Below are 23394 nucleotides of genomic sequence, written 5' to 3'. Positions count from 1 at the left end.
CTGTAACATGTTAGGTTTTTGGTATATTGTAGATAATCTCACTGCTGTAAGCATACTGGAGCTGATGTTGCCATGGTTACGGCAGTTCATTTCTTTATCCGATTCCTAGAGCAGAGGTAGTGTGGGGCCAATATCTCAATAACAATTGGTTTTAGGGCCTTCAAACATGGTTTTCAGGCCGATAGGGCTTACCAAGTTTTGTTCTTTACATGAAGGGGCTTAAAATGAGCTTGTCCTTGTACAACGAATTTGATATTTCGCCTATATTAGCCTAGTATTTTTATATCTCCCCACATCGCCCCCCCACCCCACCACCACCACCTCGAATTGTTTTGAAAATAAAATATAGCCTATAGCACTCAGGGATATTAGTGAAAGAATTTTTAGAAACATCAATCAATCAATACTGATCTGCATTTAGGGCAGTCGCCCAGGTGGCAGATTCCCTATCTGTTGCTTTCCTAGCCTTATCCGAAATGATTTCAAAGAAATTGGAAATTTATTGAACATCTCCCTTGGTAAGTTATTCCAATCCCTAACTCCCCTTCCTATAAATGAATATTTGCCCCAGTTTGTCCTCTTGAATTCCAACTTTATCTTCATATTGTGATCTTTCCTACTTTTATAGACGCCATTCAAACCTATTCGTCTACTAATGTCATTCCACGCCATCTCTCCGCTGACAGCTCGGAACATACCACTTAGTCTAGCAGCTCTTCTTCTTTCTCTCAATTCTTCCCAACCCAAACATTGCAACATTTTTGTAACGCTACTCTTTTGTCGGAAATCACCCAGAACAAATCGAGCTGCTTTTCTTTGGATTTTTTCCAGTTCTTGAATCAGGTAATCCTGGTGAGGGTCCCATACACTGGAACCATACTCTAGTTGGGGTCTTACCAGAGACTTATATGCACTCTCCTTTACATCCTTACTACAACCCCTAAACACCCTCATAACCATGTGCAGAGATCGGTACCCTTTATTTACAATCCCATTTATGTGATTACCCCAGTGAAGATCTTTCCTTATATTAACACCTAGATACTTACAATGATCCCCAAAAGGAACTTTCACCCCATCAACGCAGTAATTAAAAGTGAGAGGACTTTTCCTATTTGTGAAACTCACAACCTGACTTTTAGCCCCGTTTATCAACATACCATTGCCTGCTCTCCATCTCACAATATTTTCGAGGTCACGTTGCAGTTGCTGACAATCTTGTAACTTATTATCACTCTATAGAGAATAACATCATCCACAAAAAGCCTTACCTCCGATTCCACTCCTTTACTCATATCATTTATATATATAAGAAAACATAAAGGTCCGATAACACTGCCCTGAGGAACTCCCCTCTCAACTATTACAGGGTCAGACAAAGCTTCACCTACTCTAACTCTCTGAGATCTATTTTCTAGAAATATAGCAAGCCATTCAGTCACTCTTTTGTCTAGTCCAATTGCACTCATTTTTGCCAGTAGTCTCCCATGATCCACCCTATCAAATGCTTTAGACATGTCAATCGCGATACAGTCCATTTGACCTCCAGAATCCAAGATATCTGCTATATCTTGCTGGAATCCTACAAGTTGAGCTTCAGTGGAATAACCTTTCCTAAAACCGAATTGCCTTCTATCGAACCAGTTATTAATTTCACAAACATGTCTAATATAATCAGAAAGAATGCCTTTCCAAAGCTTACATACAATGCATGTCAAACTTACTGGCCTGTAATTTTCAGCTTTATGTCTATCACCCTTTCCTTTATACACACGAGCTACTATAGCAACTCTCCATTCATCTGGTATAGCTCCTTCGGTCAAACAATAATCAAATAAGTACTTCAGATATGGTACTATATCCCAACCCATTGTCTTTAGTATATCCCCAGAAAGCTGATCAATTCCAGCCGCTTTTCTAGTTTTCAACTTTTGTATCTTATTGTAAATGTCATTGTTATCATATGTAAATTTTATTACTTCTTTGGCCTTAGTCTCTTCCTCTATCTCGACATTATCCTTGTAACCAACAATCTTTACATACTGCTGACTGAATACTTCTGCCTTTTGAAGATCCTCACATACACACTCCCTTTGTTCATTAATTATTCCTGGAATGTCCTTCTTGGAACCTGTTTCTACCTTAAAATACCTATACATACCCTTCCATTTTTCACTAAAATTTGTATGACTGCCAATTATGCTTGCCATCATGTTATCCTTAGCTGCCTTCTTTGCTAGATTCAATTTTCTAGTAAGTTCCTTCAATTTCTCCTTACTTCCACAGCCATTTCTAACTCTATTTCTTTCCAGTCTGCACCTCCTTCTTAGTCTCTTTATTTCTCTATTATAATAAGGTGGGTCTTTACCATTCCTTACCACCCTTAAAGGTACAAACCTGTTTTCGCATTCCTCAACAATTTCTTTAAACCCATCCCAGAGTCTGTTTACATTTTTATTTACCATTTTCCACCGATCATAGTTACTTTTTAGAAACTGCCTCATACCTGCTTTATCAGCCATATGGTACTGCCTAACAGTCCTACTTTTAAGACCTTCCTTTCTATCACATTTATTTTTCACTACCACAAAAACAGCTTCATGATCACTAATACCGTCTATTACTTCAGTTTCCCTATAGAGCTCGTCTGGTTTTATCAGCACCACATCCAAAATATTTTTCCCTCTGGTTGGTTCCATCACTTTCTGAATCAGCTGTCCTTCCCATATTAACTTATTTGCCATTTGTTGGTCATGCTTCCTGTCGTTCGCATTTCCTTCCCAATTTACATCTGGCAAATTCAGATCTCCCGCTACAATCACATTTCTTTCCATGTCATTTCCCACATAGCTGACTATCCTATCAAATAATTCCGAATCCGCATCAGTGCTACCCTTTCCCGATCTGTACACTCCAAATATATCAAGTTGCCTATTATCTTTAGAAATGAGCCTTACACCTAGAATTTCATGTGTCTCATCTTTAACTTTTTCGTAGCTTACAAATTCTTCTTTCACCAGAATGAAAACTCCCCCTCCCACCTTTCCTATCCTATCTCTACGATACACACTCCAGTGCCGTGAGAAAATTTCTGCATCCATTATATCATTTCTCAGCCATGATTCAACTCCTATTACAATATCTGGTAAATATATATCTATTAAATTACTTAATTCTATTCCTTTCTTTACAATACTTCTACAGTTCAACATTAACAATTTTATGTCACCCCTAGTTGATTTCCAGTTCCCTGTTCCCTTATCACCGCTCCCTAGGCCATCCCGTTTCCCTGAATGTACCTCCCTATTACCCTTCCAAACAAATTTCCTAACTTATACGTACCACTGCGGTTTAAATGAAGGCCATCCGAGCGCAGTCCAGTAGTTCCTGAGATTAGCCATTACATACAAACAAACTTTAGCTCTTTATACATTAGTACAGATGTGTCCACCTCAGTCGCAAATGGTACACAAAAATACATTATTATCAAGCACTAAATTCTAAATTAACAAGAGAAGAAGACATTTTCCTAAAATACAGTATTATACAATTTATACTAAGAATTTTTCTATTAAACACACAGCTCATCGTTAATAAATTTATATTATTTACAAAATTCTACTCATAATATCTTCTGTACTTACAAACATAATGAACTCGTACACAGTATGTGAAATTTCTTCAAATAATACTGTACAACTGCTACAAGATTAAAATTTACATTGTACTTTTTTAGCCATTTTGATACCTAACACTTCCAGAACTGCGTGTGCAGTGTAGTACATTTCACAAATTTCGGCAAAAATGAAAATATTAAAATTCAATACAATAAAACCCATAAATAAGAGTTTCTAAAAATGATCTAGATAGATCCAGGTTTATGAAATCAAACTAATCCTTTGAAGCTGGGTAGTGCCTGAGTGACAAAAAACTCTCTCCATGCACCATGCCAAAGCATCCAAAAAAGTGCACAAATTCCTTTTTTGAAGAAAAAGATACTAAAGTGTTTCATTGACCAAGCAACTCATCCAATGTCAACCCCATTGAAAGTTCATGGGCCGTTTATAAGAAGAGAATGGTTGAGTACGATATGTTAGTTTATCAAAGTGTGGTTTTACAATGAAGAGATGAAGAATATTTGTAAAAATATTAGTGGAATCCATGCCAAAAATGTGTCAATGCTATTTTGAACAACAAAGGAAGTCACATAAAGTTTTAAGGTATGACTTACTGTTATTGCACAACTCAATCTCGTAGTTTTTACAACCTTTGTTATGAGAACTCTTTTCTGTATTTTGCTAGTGTATTTAGGAACATTTCCACATCTGCTGATGGTCCTCCATCATTTCCAGCTACTTATACTAATTTCCTATCTTATATGATTTTTAGGCTGGCAAGAGCTTGGCTGGGATCACGGCAGGCTCACTACTGGGAATATTCTCACTTGGGATGTTCTTTCCATGGGCAAATTCTAAGGTATGATCAAACAATTACATTTCATGTTGTTCTTAAAGACAGGTATGGAAAAATTTGTTAAAGTGAACTGTTAGATAAGAAAGTTGCTCCATACATAAAGAGTACCGGTGACTTAAACAGATAAACTTGTAGTTTTATATTATCACTGATATCCTCACAAGATAATTAGTTTTACATGGAATTCCAAACCATCCCACTAACATTAACTGGACTTCACACCATCGCTGCCTTGGTCAGAAATCAGTTACAGTATCACTCATTTTTATGTTCCCAAAAATATCAATGTTATTTGTTAATCATCTTTTCAATTGCTATAGATTTTAAGACACACCACCAGAGTATCAGAATGGAATCCTTCAGAAGTTCTTTTAACATATATAAAGCCAGTGACATGGAGTGTCACACTTGAACACTTTCAAATAGCACTGAACTCAATGATGATCGAAACTGCTTGTGAAGAGGGTGGTAACAGATCAACTGGACCGTTGAGTAAAACTATGCCTCCTAGAGAGTTACATTTTGTTAGCAGATCATTGCCAGATGTAATGTCAATGATACGTAATGAACGAAGAGACACTGCAGAAAAAAATCACTGTAGTATACAGACGACAGTTCACTGAATGGAGACATACTGCTTTCATGAAAGGGAAAAAAATCCTCTCAGGGATAATTTCATCAAGGAATAGTATGTAAAACAAATGTTGTGCCTTGCAGTAAGTGCCTCAGTGACAGTGACTGTGTGTAAAAATAGTTTCTTGTTTGTAGATTATAGTAAAAATAAAATAAAATTTGTAACCGTTGAGGGACAAGGCATACACAGATGAGTATTATTATTATTATTATTATTATTATTATAATTGTACCGGGCGGTACACCTCCACGCCGCTAATTTAAAAGTTGCGCCTGTTGAAACTCCTCTGCTGGAGGAAGTCTGAACTTTATTGACGCTATTAATTCTCTACTTTCTCAGAAGATGTCACCTCGTGGAAAATTTTGAGTTTTTGAACTGTGTCATTTTTGACGTGTTTTTGTTTCGCTTGAAGTAAGAAGTGTGAACTTTCTCTTCTAGAGGACACTACTGAAGAACTACAATAGTGCACCCTAGTGCGAAGAAAAATAACTGTTCTTTGGAGAAAATTTTATTTCAAAAGTTTGTTCTTTGTTAAATTTCTTTCTGTTATTGTTTAAGTTGGCTGTATACCCCTCTCTTTCCCCTTGTTTTGCATTTAACCAATCCCGAATTTCTGTTATTAATTTCTGACCAATCATAGGTATCTTCCCCCAACTTGAATATGTTGCTGTATCCTACCCAATAAAAAGTTTGTGGGAGGGTGTTTTCATTCCCCTAACACCTAGAACCTTCCGCGAGAGGATATAAACTGCTGATTTTAGGGTCTCCGGGCCACTTCTGTTCCATCTTTCAGTGTGTAAAGTACATAGCAGGGGGCGGGAAGCGCCTCTTTCTTCTCCAGCTGTTCAACACCAGGTAATGGCCTCTTAATAACTTCTTTTCTTGCTAGGTCGGCAGTTTAACTCTCGGGGCGGGTTCGAAGCGTTTCCACTATGTAACCTTTTCCTAAAATGTAACTACTCTTTTCATCTATTCTCTTTTAAAGCTGCATATTGGGATAGAGAGTGCTAACCCTCTCAAGCTCCCACTCATATTGCTTTGAGGTGAACTTATTTTTCTCAACCTATTCTTCGTTAACGTAAAACAAATTGTTCTCTTCTTAAGTCACCTCTTTAGTATGGGATTAGCCCTTGTATTAACGGCCTAGTGCCAAGTAGGTCTTAATCAAAGTGTATTAGGAGTGCAAGTTCGCCTCCTCTCAAATTGTTACCTTAGAGGTCATTTAATTAACCTTCTTTTCATTTAATAGACCTCAGTAGATTGGGTATTTTACCCCTGTGTTTATGTCCATTGAGGACAACTTGAAGGTGGAGTTTGGTGTGGCCTGGGAGAGGCTTAAATTTGAGGGCGAGTGGCTCTTTTAAAAATTGAGTGTTGTACGCCTCGTGGAGGCTTTTCAGTGTAATTTGGAGCTAGGGCTCCTAGGCATGAATGGGGTTTTCTGCCCCTCTGTTGAAACTTGTGTTTGGGGTAAAATTGGGCTGATTGCCCAAGCATTGTGTTTTCAGGGCTCGAAGCCCTAAGTCCTGTAAATATTGTAACTACCCTTTGACTTGCTACTTTGTACCTGCCATGCTTGTTATTTCTTTGTTTTTGAAAAGAAAATATAACCTGGTTAAATTTTAAATTAATTTTACTTTCGTAGTTTGAGACCCGTTCACACCCGCACCTTCTTTCACGCATAACTACCACCAAAAACACGGTAACAATAATAATAAATACAAAAATAATAACATACATACATTATCATTATAGACTGTTATGCCTTTCAGCAAGCCTCTGTGAATTTACTAAATAGATAGAATAATAATAAAATAATAAATATTGACATAAAATGTGAATAAAGAAATAGTAAAATGACGCAGTGGTGGTGAATTCACATCAGAACATGGAAAGGTGACAGAAAACTTCTAAATACGCACAATCAAATCGTACGGCTGGGAACTTATATGCCTAATAATGACAACTAAGACAGGATTGTGGAATGTGCGGGTCCCTATGAGGTCCATGGGAACATATGACGTTATGGGTGAGAAAAGACTTACAATAATATACCCAACAGACAAATAATTATTGAGAAAATGAACATACAATTATAAATGAACAAATAAATGCACTGCACATTAACTGATACCCGAGAAACAAAACAAAAGATGTGCAAGGTAAACAATTAAGCTCTTCGGTCACGAACAAACTTTGACATAGAGGTTCACATTAAAGTTAAATTTACGGAATGAAAGGAGACAACCTCAAAAGAATCAAAAAATGAATTATGCTATTCGAGAAAGAGTGTTACAGTTACTTACAATTACGACTAGAGTTAGAAAAGAAGGTCTGCCTCTGAAAACAACACGTTGCGGACTAGCATAATAGCTAAGTCATACAAATGCTCTCTTTTGGTAAATGTGGAAAACTAGAGGAAACTCCGGCACACAAGGTGAAATTCTACATAATTACGGAAGTTGCATTAAGTGAGAATAGTCCGAAACACAAGAATACATATAAATCAATATAAGGCAATAACATAGCGCTTACCTTTGCCGGCTGAAGACCCATTGTGGGACGGACGCAAAATGCGTCCACCCACTGTAGTGATCCAAATTCAAAGATGCGGGCAAATTAACTCGCACACGTGAGGAGCCACAAACAGGAAATTGAGTGATAACAAATAACCAATAGCAACACTCCAGTTTGCCACATTCACCAATTAAAAATCCTAATATACTGGCTAATAAAAACACTTGTATTTTGGCCAATGACAATTATCTTCTAGAATAATCCTTTCTGCTGAATTTGCATATTAGCAGATATTACAAAACGACAGGAAAGGGCCACTTACACGTGGCACACCCTGCCGCACAAGTCATGTATAAAAATTCTACATTCCTTTCTATAATTTACACAATAATACAATTTAAATCAGGAAATGTAAATACCCAGATCTTCTTCATAGGCCTAAATATTTAATAATTTTTAAATAAGAAAGCATCATACAACAATTTGCTTCGCATAAACACTTCAGTTCTTTAAATGTTTTTGTTTACCCAACATGATGATAAGACAAAATTTACATAACAAGGACTTCTGTTGCTTCACTGATTTCTGTTCATTGCTGTTCAACAAACAGCCACAAAATTCCTCATAAAAATTTCGTACGCTTTGCTTTCATAACAGCAGATGTGATAATACTTTAGGGTTTATTACATTTGAAATAAGACTTTGATGTTTTGAGGAAACCTTGCTCCATTTCCTGAAGTAAACTATGATTGACCAGGCTCAGTGGTTGATATGGCATAGTGCTGTCTCTCTGAGCCCAAGTTGGAGTTAGATCCCAATTCACTCCAATCCTATTTGAAGGTGCTCAAATACCTCAGTCTCCTGTTAACAGATTTACTGGTAAACTTATGTAAAATAACTTCTGGAGGACAACATTTCCAGCACTTCAGTGGGACATAAAACTCTTGTTCAGCGTTTGACCTTCCCGGTGGCAGGGTCCGCTGTCTAAATCCATTTAGTTCTGTCCTGGGTCATGTCAGAATGGAGACTGATGCTCTTCAGATCTTTGTGAACAGTACTGGGCCTAGTGAGACATGAAGATATTATTATTATTATTATTATTATTATTATTATTATTATTATTATTATTATTATTATTATTATTATTATTGTTGTTGTTGTTGTTGTTGTTGTTGTTGTTGTTGTTGTTGTTGTTGTTGTTGTTGTTGTTGTTGTTGTTGTTGTTGTTGTTACAGATGGTGGCCATGATCATTAAGGCATTATATCTTCACATTCTGACTCTGTGATTATCTGGTTCGAGTCAAAATGTTCGCCGACTGTATGGAGCTGGTGATATACAATTTCTAATCTCTAGATTATGTGCAAAAATCCCTGAGTTTAACTCCTAACCTGTCTACACTGTTCATATGGAGGGAGGGCATACAACATGGTTCTGTAGGATGGGGATGTTAATCCTTAGTGTTATTTGCTAGGAGTAAGATATATGGCGATCCTAGGTTCCATCCTCTCCCTATCTTATTTTCATCATCGTCATGCTCCCAGATCTGCAAGTCATCCATGTACATCAATTATAAGACCTGCACCAGGTCTTTCTGAAGGTCACACATCACATACTTTTTTTTGTCTTGCTTAAAGTGCATGACCAAAAAAAAAAAGGCAAAAGATCTTCGCTGTACTGGGGACTATGGGATCAAGGGTAGATTATTAAAATCAATCAAATGCATTTATGTTGACAATTCGTCTGCAGTGAGAATTGATGGTAGAATGAGTTTTTGGTTCAGGGTACTTACAGGGGATAGACAAGGCTGTAATCTTTCATCTTTGCTGTTCGTAGTTTACATGGATAATCTGCTGAAAGATATAAAATGGCAGGGAGGGATTCAGTTAAGTGGAAATGTAGTAAGCAGTCTGGCCTATGCTGACGACTTGGTCTTAATGGCAGATAGTGCCAAAAGCCTGCAGTCTAATATTTTGGAACTTGAAAATAGGTGCAATGAGTATGGTATGAAAATTAGTCTCTGGAAGACTAAATTCATGTGGGTAGGTAAGAAATTCAACAGAACTGAATGTCAGATTGGTGATACAAAGCTGGAACAGGTAGATAATTTTAAGTATTTAAGATGTGTGTTCTCCCAGAATGGTAATATAGTAAGTGAGATTGAATCCACGTGCAGTAAAGTTAATGCAGTGAGCTCGCAGTTGCGATCAGCAGTATTCTGTAATAAGGAAGTCAGCTCCCAGACAAAACTATCTTTACATCGGTCTGTTTTCAGACCAACTTTGCTTTACGGGAGCGAAAGCTGGGTGGACTCAGGATATCTTATTCATAAGTTAGAAGTAACAGACATGAAAGTAGCAAGAATGATTGCTGGTACAAACAGGTGGGAGCAATGGCAGGAGGGGTCTCAGAATGAGGTGATAAAGTCTAAGTTAGGAATGAACTCGATGGATGAAGCTATGCACATAAACTGGCTTTGGTGGTGGCATCATGTGAGGCGAATGGAGGAGGATAGGTTACCTAGGACAATAATGGACTCTGTTATGGAGGGTAAGAGAAGTAGAGGTAGACCAAGATGATGATGGTTATACTCAGTTTCTAATGATTTAAAGATAAGAGGTATACAACTAAATGAGGCCACAGCACTAGTTGCAAATAGAGGATCGTGGAGACATTTAGTAAATTCACAGAGGCTTGCAGACTGAACACTGAAAGGCATAACGGTCTATTATGATGATGTATGTATGTATGTATGTATGTATGTATGTATGTATGTATGTATCAGGGGCGTATTCTCCTTGAATGCAAGGCATTCACTGCATGCGTTATGATAACACAAAGAACTGTCTGATGTACGATTTTAGGTTGTTTTAAGTCAAATATTAACGATTTCATCTCTCAGAAGTTCAAAAGGTCCGCGGAACTGTACTAGTTCCGTTGCTTGACTATGTGTGGTGCTGGTGTAGTCTCGCCGTCTACTCCTCTCTAGGAAGAAAGAGACAGCATGGCGGAGTTAACGATGCAAGGCATTCAATCTTAAAATCGCATTCGGTGGCAGACGTAGTTCTGAAACCCTCCGAACGATGTCGCTGCAATTGAAACTTGGTCAGAATTTGTCACCCCATACCCGTGGCTACCCTCTGCCATCTGTTAGCAACTTGGAGAAAGTCGACATGTTTACAGCGAACGGGACCCACAGATTATCCCCCAGCGAGAACCCAACGTGACGAAACTGACCAATGCCACTGAGGTGACTTTCCTCCAGTGCTTCAGTTGTGGCTAACTAGTGAGTTAATTCATTGTGTGTTTTGCTGATTAGTGAGTTCATTCTGTGTGTGCTGTTCCTGTGCTATTCGTCGTTTTCGGTCTTTTATTATATTTTGCGCTTATTGTGGTATTAACGATGGATGAGTCTAAAACGGATATAATTGTAAATCAGTTTACTGGCCGTTTGTTTGATGAAAAGATTCAAATAGTTCAAGCCGGGAGACCTCTACCTTCCCTCGTATATTTCTTCTTTACCGGGCGAGTTGGCCGTGCGTGTAGAGGCGCGCGGCTGTGAGCTTGCATCCGGGAGATAGTAGGTTCGAATCCCACTATCAGCAGCCCTGAAGATGGTTTTCCGTGGTTTCCCATTTTCACACCAGGCAAATGCTGGGGCTGTACCTTAATTAAGGCCACGGCCGCTTCCTTCCAACTCCTAGGCCTTTGCTATCCCATCGTCACCATAAGACCTATCTGTGTCGGTACGACGTAAAGCCCGTAGCAAATAAATTCTTCTTTTTCTCCTTCTTCTTAATCTGCTTACCCTCCAGGGTTTGCTTTTCCCTCGGCTTTTCGGACTCAGCGAGGGTTCCCACCTGTATCGCCTCAAGGGCAGTGTCCTGGAGCTTCAGACTCTGCGTCGGGGACAAAACTGGGGAGGATGACCAGTACCTCGCCCAGGCGGCCTCACCTGCTATGCTGAACAGGGGCCTTGCGGGGGATGGGAATATTGGAAGGGATAGACAAGGAAGAGGGAAGGAAGCGGCCGTGGCCTGAAGTGAGGTACCAGCCCGGCATTTGCCTGGAGAAGTGGGAAACCACGGAAAACCACTTCCAGAATGGCTGAGGTGGGAATCGAACCCACCTCTTCTCAGTTGACCTCCCGAGGCTGAGTGAACCCCGTTCCAGCCATCGTACCACTTTTCAAATTTCGTGGCAGAGCCGGGAATCGAACCCGGACCTCCGGGGGTGGCAGCTACTCACACTAACCACTACACCACAGAGGCGGACTCTCGTAAATTTAAAAATAGAAAACAAGAATTGTGTACGCACGTTCAATCCAGGAACTTATAAAACTGTTTGGCTCGAGTTCACTTACATGTAATTAGGGTGAGTAGAATTGAAATTTACTTAGTACATTGTGTTAACTGCATGATTACTAGTTGCATGCCTCAGTGGAGATTCCAGGATACGCCACTGGTATGTATGTATGTATGTATGTATGTATGTATGTATGGTTTTTGTCGTACTGACACCAACGGGTCTTATGGTGACGATGGGATAGGACAGGGCTGGGACTAGGAAGGAAGCAACCATGGCTTTAAAGAGGAAACCACATAATACTATTTTCAAGTCTGCCAACAGTGGGGTTTGAACCCACCATCTCCCAAATGCAAGTTCATACCTATGTGACCCAACCTGCACAGCCAACTCATTCATTATTATTATTATTATTATTATTATTATTATTATTATTATTATTATTATTATTATTATTATTATTATTATTATTATTATTATTATTATTATTATTATTATTATTATTATTAATGAAACTGTCTATAGAGAGATTGACCCATTCACCAGTACAATGAGCAAGAAAAGAATGTCGTATTTCTTTCACATCTTGCAACTGTCAGGAAATTAGCTTTTATAAGAATTAGTGATGAGAAATCTTGGAAAGGAGACAGGAGGACAATGGATTTACGAACTTCAGCAAGATTTCAAAAGCAGTTTGACTCAAGATAGCGGATGCAGAGCACAAAAGAGAAACCTTCTTAAGACTCACAAATTTTCAGCAGAAATGACACATAGAAAGGCTATAGATATTTCAGACTAATTGATAAAATTACAATCGGAATGTCTGAAAAAGTACTGGTCAGATCACAAGTACCAAACAGTCTGACCTCCAAAGAGAAACTGAACGTGGAACGACTCGAGTGGTCCATTGTGGCCAATAAAATAATAATTATTATTATGATTGTTCTGATAATGCCTTTTTAATGCTAATGCACTTCTATATTAGGCTGTTACTTGTATTTAACTCTGAGGAAAGAAGACCAAGGTCTCTGCAAGTTTTTCCAGTATTATTTGTTTTTCATTTCACAGAGTATAATTGCAGAAAACTGTCATGTTCCTTAGGTTCTCAGTTTCTTGATGCAGAATATATACAGTAAGTTCATATTTTCTTAAGATGTCTCTTATATTTAGCAAGGTTAATAGTTGCAGTTTACTAAAGATAAAGATACATCATTTTGATGGCAACTAGACTGAACTATGTTAGATAAATATTTCTGAATGATACTTCTGTTTCAGGGAGCATTGGTAGGTGGACTGACTAGTTTCACTCTTGTTGGATGGATATCTCTGGGGACCCAAGCAGCCATAGCAACAGGACATATAACTTTCCCTAAGAAACCTATCTCAGTTGAAGGCTGTGTTCTTGAGTATGACAACAGCACGTTAAGTCTAATTCCTGAATTTATAAGGTGAGATATTGCTGGATCATCTTCATCATCACCACTTAAGTAGGCTCTTCTGCACTTAATTATTTCACTGTAATATATCTAACAATACAAGAATTCTTAAACTGCAAATGCTTTAGTTTGCGAGTATGTTTAGTGTCAAGATGCCTGAATGTTACGAAGAGCATATCAAGATCCGCCTTTGCTTAATGATAGCTAGCGTGCTCCAACAAAAGAGTATAATAAGTCAAAAAATTGCCAAAATGAGATAAGTCCAGATTCTGTGAATACAGTCATCACACAGCTATGGTAAAAATGATATAAGTCTGAAGAGAAGCAATTAGCTGTAAGGGGACATTATAGGAATAGTATAACTGAGAATAGAATTTATCTGCATGGTCAGAACAGTATATGTCAACATATAGTGTTTATACCACTGCACCTTCCTACAAGACATATTGACTAGAAGGGTGCAAGTCATTTTCCTCCTTGATTACGACTGTTCGTTACCGTGTATAATTATATCAGAAGTATTAGTTCAGCTGTGACTTGGTGCTGTTAATAAAGTTGTTTTTTTGTGATGCAACATGGTATCAGGCGCTAAGAAGATTTTGGAAATGGTTCTGGCTCAGGAAGTAGACATCTCTGACACAGAAGGCATCTGTTCCTTTTTTCTAATTTTACAAATTCTTTGCTATACATTATAATTTATTTTGCTAGTGCCTTTACGTCGCACCAACACAGATATGTCTTATGACGACGATGGGAGAAGAAAGGCCTAGGAGTTGGAAGGAAGCGGCCGAGGCCTTAATTAAGGTACGGTCCCAGGATTTGCCTGGTGTGAAAAAGGGAAACCATGGAAAACCAGCTTCAGGGCTGTTGATAGTGGTATTCAAACCCACTATCTCCCAGATGCAAGCTCACAGCCGGGCGCCTCTAACTACATGGCCAACTCGCCCGGTATAATGTTTTTGTTTTTACTGTCTGGACGGTGGTTGTTCGTGTCATATCAGATCAGCATGAATCCAGTGGAGTTTTTTCAACTGAATACAGAGAAGTTAGTTCATGGCCTTCCTCAGAACTTAGCAATGAAGAGACAAAAACAGCAGAAGAAGTTGGAAAGCTCCTGAACAGTGACAGTGATGAACAGCATGCCATAGAATTCAGTTCACTGACTTAGACCACTCCTAAAAATGCCAGCAACATTTGTACAGAATTGGTTACAAATACTAATGAAAACCGCAGTGAAATATCTAGCTTTGACGATTCTGATTGTGACGACCTATATACCCGAAAACAGTGATTCCGGCAGTCCACAAAACAAAGGCACTTCCAGCTCGCAAATTCATACAAAAAAAGTGAGAAATTGTGTTGCAATGTTTTCCAGAAAACTTAGAGCTGAGCAGAAATTGAGTAGAAATACAGGAAAGGAATATGTAAGTGCAAAGGGTAATGTTATAAGAGCTAAGAGGTCAAAGCCACTTAAGGACTGTTGGATGAAGTGCAAGAGAATTCTTGAGGCAATCCACAGGGAGAAACCAATTAGGGAAAAGTTGTTGAATAATTTTGGTCTTTGGGTGACAGAAACAAAAGAGCTAATTACATTGCTCAACTCGTAGAAACAAAACAGCCAGGTACGTCGCGGAACCACGCAAATGATCCAGATAGACAAAAAACTAGGAAAGTGGCTCCCCTGTTTCATTTCAGAGCTGATGGTGAATGATTTAGGGTTTGTAGAGACTGCTTCATGCAGACTCTTGATGTGTCACTGTGTTAGTGTGTCCGGTGCAATCCAACACCCACCAGCTAACAAACACAATAACAGTAAATTACAAGAAGTTAAGCAGCACATCTCATCTTTCCCAGTATACAGATTGCACTACATGAGGCAGAGAAAAGCAGTCGTCTGTATCTACCACCCCACCTAAATTCGCAAATAATGTACAAGTTGTACATGCGACCCGGTATCCCGTTGATATACAGAAAAGAGTTCCGAACATTTCTTTTAAGAAAACCAAAGTAGACACATGCCACAAATGTGATGTTTTACACACTCTCTCTCTCTCTCTCTCTCTCTCTCTCTCTTGAGGAAGACCAAGAAGGGAAGTTAAAACTGGAAGAAGAACTTGCATTTCATCATAAAGAAGCAGATGCAGCTTATTTACCAAAGGATGAAGACAAACGCTGTGCGAAGAAGACCTTACAGCCCGGTGCTACTCATTCGATATGCAACAGTGTTTACCAATACCATTTTTTCAGACACCTGTTTCTTTTTACAAAGAATGATTGTGGACCTTTGATCCCACTACGCACAAAACAAGCAAGAAAGATGTAACATGCTACTTGTGGAATGAGACTGAGGGAGGACGTGGTAAAAATCAGGTCACAAATAATTGATAGGTCTTCCATCAGAGTTTAAAAGGTTACCATGTACTTGGACACATACAGGGGGACAAAATAAAAATTCCCATATTTCTGCTATGTTCTTCTGTGCACTGAACGATAACAAAAACTTGGAATTGATAGATCATAAATTCATGCTTAGCGGCCATAGCACTTAGATTGATGTTGACCAGGAGCTCATAGAGAAGCAGAAGAAGACACTGCAGTTTCCTATCTACCATTCCCACAACTGGAGTCACCTGATGTTTTCTGTGGGAAAGGAAAAGAAGTTTCAAGTCACTGAACTTTCCCACAAGGAGTTTCTAGATTTTCAGAACTTTATTTATCCACTGTAAAAAGGTTACTGATGGTAATGCTTTCAACTAGCTTGTACTTCAAAACTACACAGAAAAAAAGAGGACTCGTTTATAACCTTGGTCCTCAAAAGTAGAGGACGCAAAGAAGAACTGCTTAGAGCAAGTAGGTGCTACAACAGGAAACTTCCCGTTTCTAAGGAGAAGAAAAAGGATATTTTAGACTTGCTTCTTCCTCTTATTCCAAGTGCTTTCCATCAGTTCTGTAAAGGTATACAAACATCCAGTACTGCAGACATATATCCAGATGGGGAAGGAAAGGAGAATGAAGACTGAGCTAGTGATAACTGATGAAGGAGAACCAGTATATAGATCGAGTTCACCAAAAACCTCAGGACGATTGCTGACAGCATTTTATTAGCATCATTTTAATGCTTTTAATTTTGTGTCACTTTTTATATCTCTTGTTTGAAATTAATGCAATTTCATTATGTTTACATATAAAATTTTATGTACTTTTAGCTATTCTGAACCTGAAAACATGAATGGTCCAAACAGTATAAGTGAGAAACTAGTATAAGTCAGCAGTTTTCTGAAATGTTTAATTTATTTTACAGCATTTAGACTAAGAAGCTAACATTTTTAAACACTTACATGCTTTGTAGTAGGTATAGTACTTGAATTGCTTCTACTGAAAAGTTACATTTTTTGACTTGTACTCTTTTGCCCGAGCATATTTACTTCATGTTCGTAAACATAGGAAAAAAACATGTCATCATGAACCAGAAGTTTCCTGATAGTGAATTTGTGTTAGTGACTTTATATTTAACAGGAGAAGTAGACAATTATAACAGAGAATTATGGTGTCCTATGAACTTTTTTGTCACATTCTTGAAAAACATTTCTCGTAAAGAGCATGCAAGACAGCCCCACACTTGTAGGGGAATATGATCACGTGCTTGTCTACAGCATCTTCAACATTTACTGTAATCTATTGTTTATCCATTTATCAAAGTTGATGGGTGTGAAATGTGGACTCGCCAGCCTCACGCGGCCTGCAGTCTGCTAGTTGGAAACCCCTGATGCAGATGAAACAATGCTTTATCATTTTTTTAAAAGAACTAATTCACTGCTGTTGATAGACTGAAGAAACATGATGCAATAATTTTTTCTTGCAGCTGGATGTCTTTTGTCGCTTTGTAAGGCTTAAATTTCAGTTTTCTTGCTCACTATACAGAAGAATATGAAAGCTCACTTTGCTGAGTCAAAAATATCCTGTACTAGCAAGATACCTGTGCTTTGCTACGCTTTTAAACTGAAAGTTATTATTCAAAGTTTTACATTTTGGAGAGTCCACTGACAGCTGAGCCTGTAAAATATGCCCACAGTTCGTTCGTGAAACGGTTTTGGGGGAATGATTAACTATTTTCTGATCTAACAGTAATTTCAACCCCGTATGGAAGAATTTGAATGTAAAAGCAACCAACCTGTGAAATTTTGATTTTGTACATTGAACAGTAATGGGTGAATGAATCCTTTCTTTAAGGGGTGGAGAGTCAACCATCATCTAAACCCCTTTAGGGGTGGAACGTTTAAAAATGTTTCTTATTTCACACCTACGATTTAAAATATATACCTCTATTTGGAATTTTGTCTTCATGCATTAAACTATTTCAGAGGAAGGAATGAATGTATTTGTTTTTGGATCTTAACCCCCATTTAAATCTCTTAGGGGTTAAATATGTTTCAAATCTTCTGTTATTTAACACCTAGGACATCATTTGAAATTTTAACTTCATAATTCAAACGGTTTCATATAAATGCATATTTCTGTCATCATCCCACACCCCCCAGTCAATACCCCATAGGGGTGTGCTTTTTTAAAGTCTGCTTCTTATTTGTATCCTCATATCCCCCTAAAATACGTGTTTATTTTTAAAGGAGATTCCAAATACCAACTTTCACATCTAAAACACCCTTCGTTTTTGAGGTATAAGATCCTCGTAGAAAGAATTCAACTCATTTTTAATTCATTTACCCACCCCAACCCCTTAAGTGGATTTTCCAAAAACAAAAAATATGTGTTTCTTTATTTTAAAGATGATTTCAAATACAAATTTTCATGTCTGTAACATCTTCAGTTTTTACCAGTAATGTATCCTAATAAAAATAATTCAACTCCTTTAATGTCTTTAAACCGTTAAGTTATTGAGATATGTTAAAAATTCATCCCGCTTTTCACCCCCTTAGCAACGGAATATCCAAGAATCCTTCCTTACTGAGCACCTACATTGTAAATGTATCCCTAAAATTTCATTTCTTTATGTCCAGTAGTTTTGGCTTGGTGATAATGAATCAGTTAGTCAGAACATGTTTTATATATATATATATTTGTTTTTCAGTAAAGACAATTAGTTGTTTAACTTCCATTTCTTAGCACTGAACCCACAATTCAACTTATTCATGATGTTCTTAATTCCGTAACGTGCTGGCACTTGCACATTAGGAAACTGTTCATGGAATTCTCTTCTCACTCTCCCACCAGATTTGTGCTCTAAGAATCTACAGCATATGAAGATATGCTGTTCAACAAAACTCACCAAAGTGATCAATTACAGTTCTATTTGAAGCAATTGTGCTGAATGCTGTAGGGAAGCTTATTGCAGACAGGGCGAGCTACTGCATCATCCACTTGATTGAGGTTCACACTGTACTACTTTATCCCATATTAAGTAAACATGCACCTAGCTGGAAAATATTGTTCAGGCTGAGCTTAATTTACTATTTTTCATAATTTGTTTCACTCTCTTCAGTTGGTAGTACTGTGGAAATGAATGCTGAAGTGACACTCTTCACCCTCTGTATCATCTGATGGCCTGGCAGGCAATAATTTTGAAAATGAGACAAAGTCTCTTATAGTGCATTGGCACTGCCGGTGGCTCCAAGTAGCCTACACAGTGGCCTCCACGGTATGCACTAACCATGTGTCTTGGTAGGCATTCTATTTACCAATTAATGAGCCCAACTTAGCACTCTGGCGCAATATGCTGGCAACCAGGAATGAGTTAGGTGGAAAATTTATAATGTCCAATAATGGACCATCTATATTGGTATTATAAATTCACTCATTCAAGACAAATATTTCAGGTTCCCTATGGGAATCAACATCTGTATCATGTAGAGGGGAATGGCGCTCTGTTGTCTTCAGTGATGAGAGTAGGTTCTGTCTGTATGCAAGTGATGGATGTACACATGTACGGCGTTGACCTGGTGAGTGACTTATTCCACGGTACATTCACCCAACCCCCCGGGACCCACCCCAGGCTTCATGGTGTGGGGGGCCATCAGTCACAACTCGTGGTCACTTGGTGTTTCTGCAGGGTAACGTAACCAGTGCCTGCTACATTGCACAGGTTATTGTCCCGATGCTACTGCCATTTCTTCGACAAGAAGGCGAGGTACTTTTTCAGCAGGACAATGCATGTCCACATACAGCTGCTGCGACGCAACATGCAACGTGTGTTCACTGCCCTGGCCAGCAACATCACCGGATTTCTCGCCAACTGAACATGTATGGGACATGATGAAGTGGGAACTTAAGCATTCTCCAGAACCTGCAAGAACCATTGCCGAATTCCATCAAAAGGTACAAGATGCTTGCGACAATCTATTACAGGATGCCATTCGGCACTTTTATCATCATTTGTATGTGCGAATACATGCCTGCATTGCCCCCAGAGGGGGATACACTCTGTACTGATGCAACTGTTTAGGCACCCTTTTCTGTGGCATGTGTGTTTCATTTGGTCTGAATTTATAATCACATACTCCTGCAGTGATGAACTACCTGCCTGTCACATTGTTTCTGAATAAAATGACATTGTCCTTGAGAATGTTGCATTTTTTTCCCCAGCAGTGTGATACTGCATTAGAAATCTTCAACTCCATGCGATCTGAATGATGTTCTACATTCTGTATTATAAAAGGACTCAAAAGGATATGCAAAGCAAAGCAAAGCAAAGTCACCTCCATACAGGCCATGAAGGCCCTTGGAGGAGTTGAAGGTAAAGGCTTCCACCATTGTTAACCTTGGCACGTGATGGGATAGAGTGGTTAGCTCAACACCTGGCCACCTTTGCCCCCAGGAATTAACCTCGTACTAATTTTTGATGTAGGCTGAGTGAACCTCAGGGCCATATGCACCTCTGGAAGTGGAAATCTCATTTCTTAAATTTTACAACTTCCTGATGGGCATTTGAACCCACGTCCTTCAGGGCGAACCAAGCACGCCTTTACCGCCTCGGCCAGGCAGCCCCTCAGAAGGATATGAGCTCATTAAAAAGCCAATCCAAGATTTCCTTCACTGTGTAAGTCTGCATGTAGACTCAAATATTTTATAGTACACTAATCAGTTATTTTGTTACAGGGATGAACCCTTTGCCCTGTATAGAATGTCATACCTGTGGTACACGGCATTAGGGACCAGTACAGCCATCATAGTTGGACTCATTGTCAGTTTCTTAACTGGACCAAATGATCCCAAGAATGTGGACCCTAAGTTATTGACACCAGTAATCCACAGGTTTCTGCCTACAAAAATGAGAAGAAGAGAAGTAGATGATGGCCAACATAAAAACAAGGTAAGGAATTCCTCAATGTTGAGTAGAAAGTTTCCAAATTTGTCTAACATAATCAGAAAAAATGCTTTCCCAAAGCTTACTTGCAACACATGTCAAGCTGACTGGCCTGTAATTATTGGCTTTATGTTTATTACCTTTTCTTTTGTACACAGGGGCTACAATAGCAACTCTTCAGTCATTTGGGATAGCTTCTTCATAAGTACTTCAGATGTGGTACTATATCCCAACCGATTGCCTTTAGTATATCCCCAGAAATTTTATCAATTCCAGCTGCCTTTCTAGTTTTCAAATTTTGTATCTTATTGTAAACATCCTTGTTGTGAAAGGTAAATTTAAAATCACCTCCTCCACCTGGACATTAACCTTATGGCCAACAATCTTTACATACTGCTAACTGAATACTTCTGCCTTATGTAAATCCTCACATACACACTCCACTTGTTCATTACTGATTCCTAAAATGTCTTTCTGGGAACGTATTTCTGCCTTAAAGTACTTGTATATACACCTCCATTTTTCACTAAATTTTATATAACTGTCATTTATGCTTACCATCATGTTATCCTTAACTGACTTCTTTGCTAGATTCAATTTCCTAGTAAGTTCCTTCAGTTTCTCCTTACTTCCACAAACATTCCTAACTCTCTTTCTTGCCAACCTGCACCTCCTTAGTATCTTTGTTATAATATAGTGGGTCTTTATGGATATTTACCAACATTTCTTCTGAATTAGTTATATTATTTATAGTTATATTTTTCTCACCAGATTAAAGAGAAATACTGTATATTCTATAAAGAAGGAATAAATTGAAAACTTCATGATTTTTACCAATAGAGGTATACTTTCCTCTTTAAAAGAGCTATATATTTCAAATGATAGAAAATATGTAATATCCCTGTGACTAACATGATTTACTTGAATATCTGGAAATCCAGCTGTGTACAGGCCATAAAGGCCCTTGGAGAAGAGGAATGTAAACTTGTCTCTGAGTGGGATAGAGTGCCCGGCCACCATTGACCCCAGAAATTAAGCTGAATGAATCTCATAGCTAGGGGTGTTCCTAATGGGGAATTGAACCCACGTACTTCCAGATGAACCGAGCATGACTTTTCTACTCCAGCTGGGCAACAAATCTAAATTTGCTCATCTATTGTGAATTTTAATCATGTTTTGTTATATCTATTTACTTTATATGTTCTAACTACGAATGATTATTTCTTTCTTTCAGGAAATGGACAATCTTGAATCACTAAAACTGGATTTAAAGGAATCAGCATGTTAATTTAAAATAGACAGTAAATAATTTGTTCACTCGTATTTATGTAAATAAAATTAAAATAAAAGTGTGTATTATCTATTTCAGAAGAGTTTGTCATTATTCAAGCTGTGAAGTAATTTTCCATTAAGTTTTAATTTAGGCAGAGATGTGAAGACTGTATTTTAGGCATATTAACAATATGCAATGAAAAGCTGATCAACATTCAGGAAGAAATAACCAAACTGTAAATGACATAATATTTCAACTGTGTGTGCCACATATATTTCCAAGATTTTATCATTGTTATGTGTAAACAGAATCAACCTGAAGCAAAGCTAATTCAGTTAATTATAACCAGAAGTCTATATTCTGCAAAGAAAAATCACATATATTTTCAGACTAAACACTGGAATGACTACACCAGGAGAGTCAGCCAATGTCCGTAGTCTGCTTGTGAGAGCAGTAGTCTCTATAATTTGAACTCAAAACAGATTATTCTAGCTTAATGGATGCCATATGAATTACTATTTAACCTTTGGACTCTACCTTAACATTCTGTCAGCCTATATTAAAATACTGACTGCAGCTTTCAATTAATGCTGAGAAATGCCACCTCCTTGAGTTGATGTTTCGTAAGGACCTTAGCCCCAAGATTCAAACTTCACCATCTGTCGATGATAATTATATTCACACAAAGAGGTGACGGAAATTATGAAACACTGGATAGATGTAGATGTTGTCTATAGTTTAGTAAACTTAATACATGTCCTTCCATTATCAAGTTAACATTGCACAGTTCACAAACTATGAACATTTAAGTCCTTTCAGCAAGTTGATGGATTTGTCTTGTTTTAAACTAGAAGCACATGATGGGTTGGCAGAGGGAAATGAATCATCTGGTATGTAAACATTCTCACACCAGCTAATAATACAAAGAAGTGTAACAACCAAGACTTATCATCAGATGGGGAAAACTCAGACAGTTTTCTAATGTAGCTGCATGACAACAAAGGAGATATTTTATTGTTTTGGATGTACTGCAGTCACCTAGTAGAATGTGTAGCTGGCACTGCTCAGGCACTTTCTTTGAATATTTAGCTTTAGGATTTGTATTAACTGTTGAAGTGATTGTGACGTGACTGATGGTTTGTGAACCCTTTTGTAAATTTAGAGTTATTGTTATGTGTTTAATTTTAAGTTTTAGTTTGAAATTATTAAACTATTTCCTTGTGGCAGCCAAGACTGTCAGGGAAATAGCTGAACCTTAAAAACAAATTATAAAAATAAGTGATGACTGTACGTGTTTCACACGATGCCAGCTGTCACTGGGACTGTCGCCAGTCAGGCTGTGAGCTCAACACAAATATAGGATGGACATGGACACTAATACCGGTTGTTTTTGCTAATTTTTACTTCTCAACACCTCCCCTAGGGATGCTAGTTGTGTCT

General features: G+C 38.1%; 1 protein-coding gene across 2 annotated transcripts in view; it reads left to right on the top strand.

Moving 5' to 3' along the window:
• The window catches only part of LOC136875810 (sodium-coupled monocarboxylate transporter 2), an 89486-nt gene extending 67443 nt beyond the window's left edge, over positions 1–22043 (top strand). For both annotated transcript variants that reach the window (XM_068228139.1, XM_068228140.1), the window contains exons 12-15: positions 4390–4476; positions 13203–13375; positions 20474–20687; positions 21916–22043. In XM_068228139.1, coding sequence (XP_068084240.1) covers positions 4390–4476; positions 13203–13375; positions 20474–20687; positions 21916–21969 — 528 coding nt within the window. In that variant the 3' untranslated portion in view covers positions 21970–22043. The remainder of the gene's footprint in view (positions 1–4389; positions 4477–13202; positions 13376–20473; positions 20688–21915) is intronic.
• The last annotated feature ends 1351 nt before the right edge of the window (positions 22044–23394 follow it).

The sequence above is a fragment of the Anabrus simplex genome, chromosome 6 (genome assembly GCF_040414725.1).
Source record: "Anabrus simplex isolate iqAnaSimp1 chromosome 6, ASM4041472v1, whole genome shotgun sequence".
NCBI lineage: Eukaryota > Metazoa > Arthropoda > Insecta > Orthoptera > Tettigoniidae > Anabrus > Anabrus simplex.
This window is presented reverse-complemented; position numbering and strand designations above follow the sequence as displayed.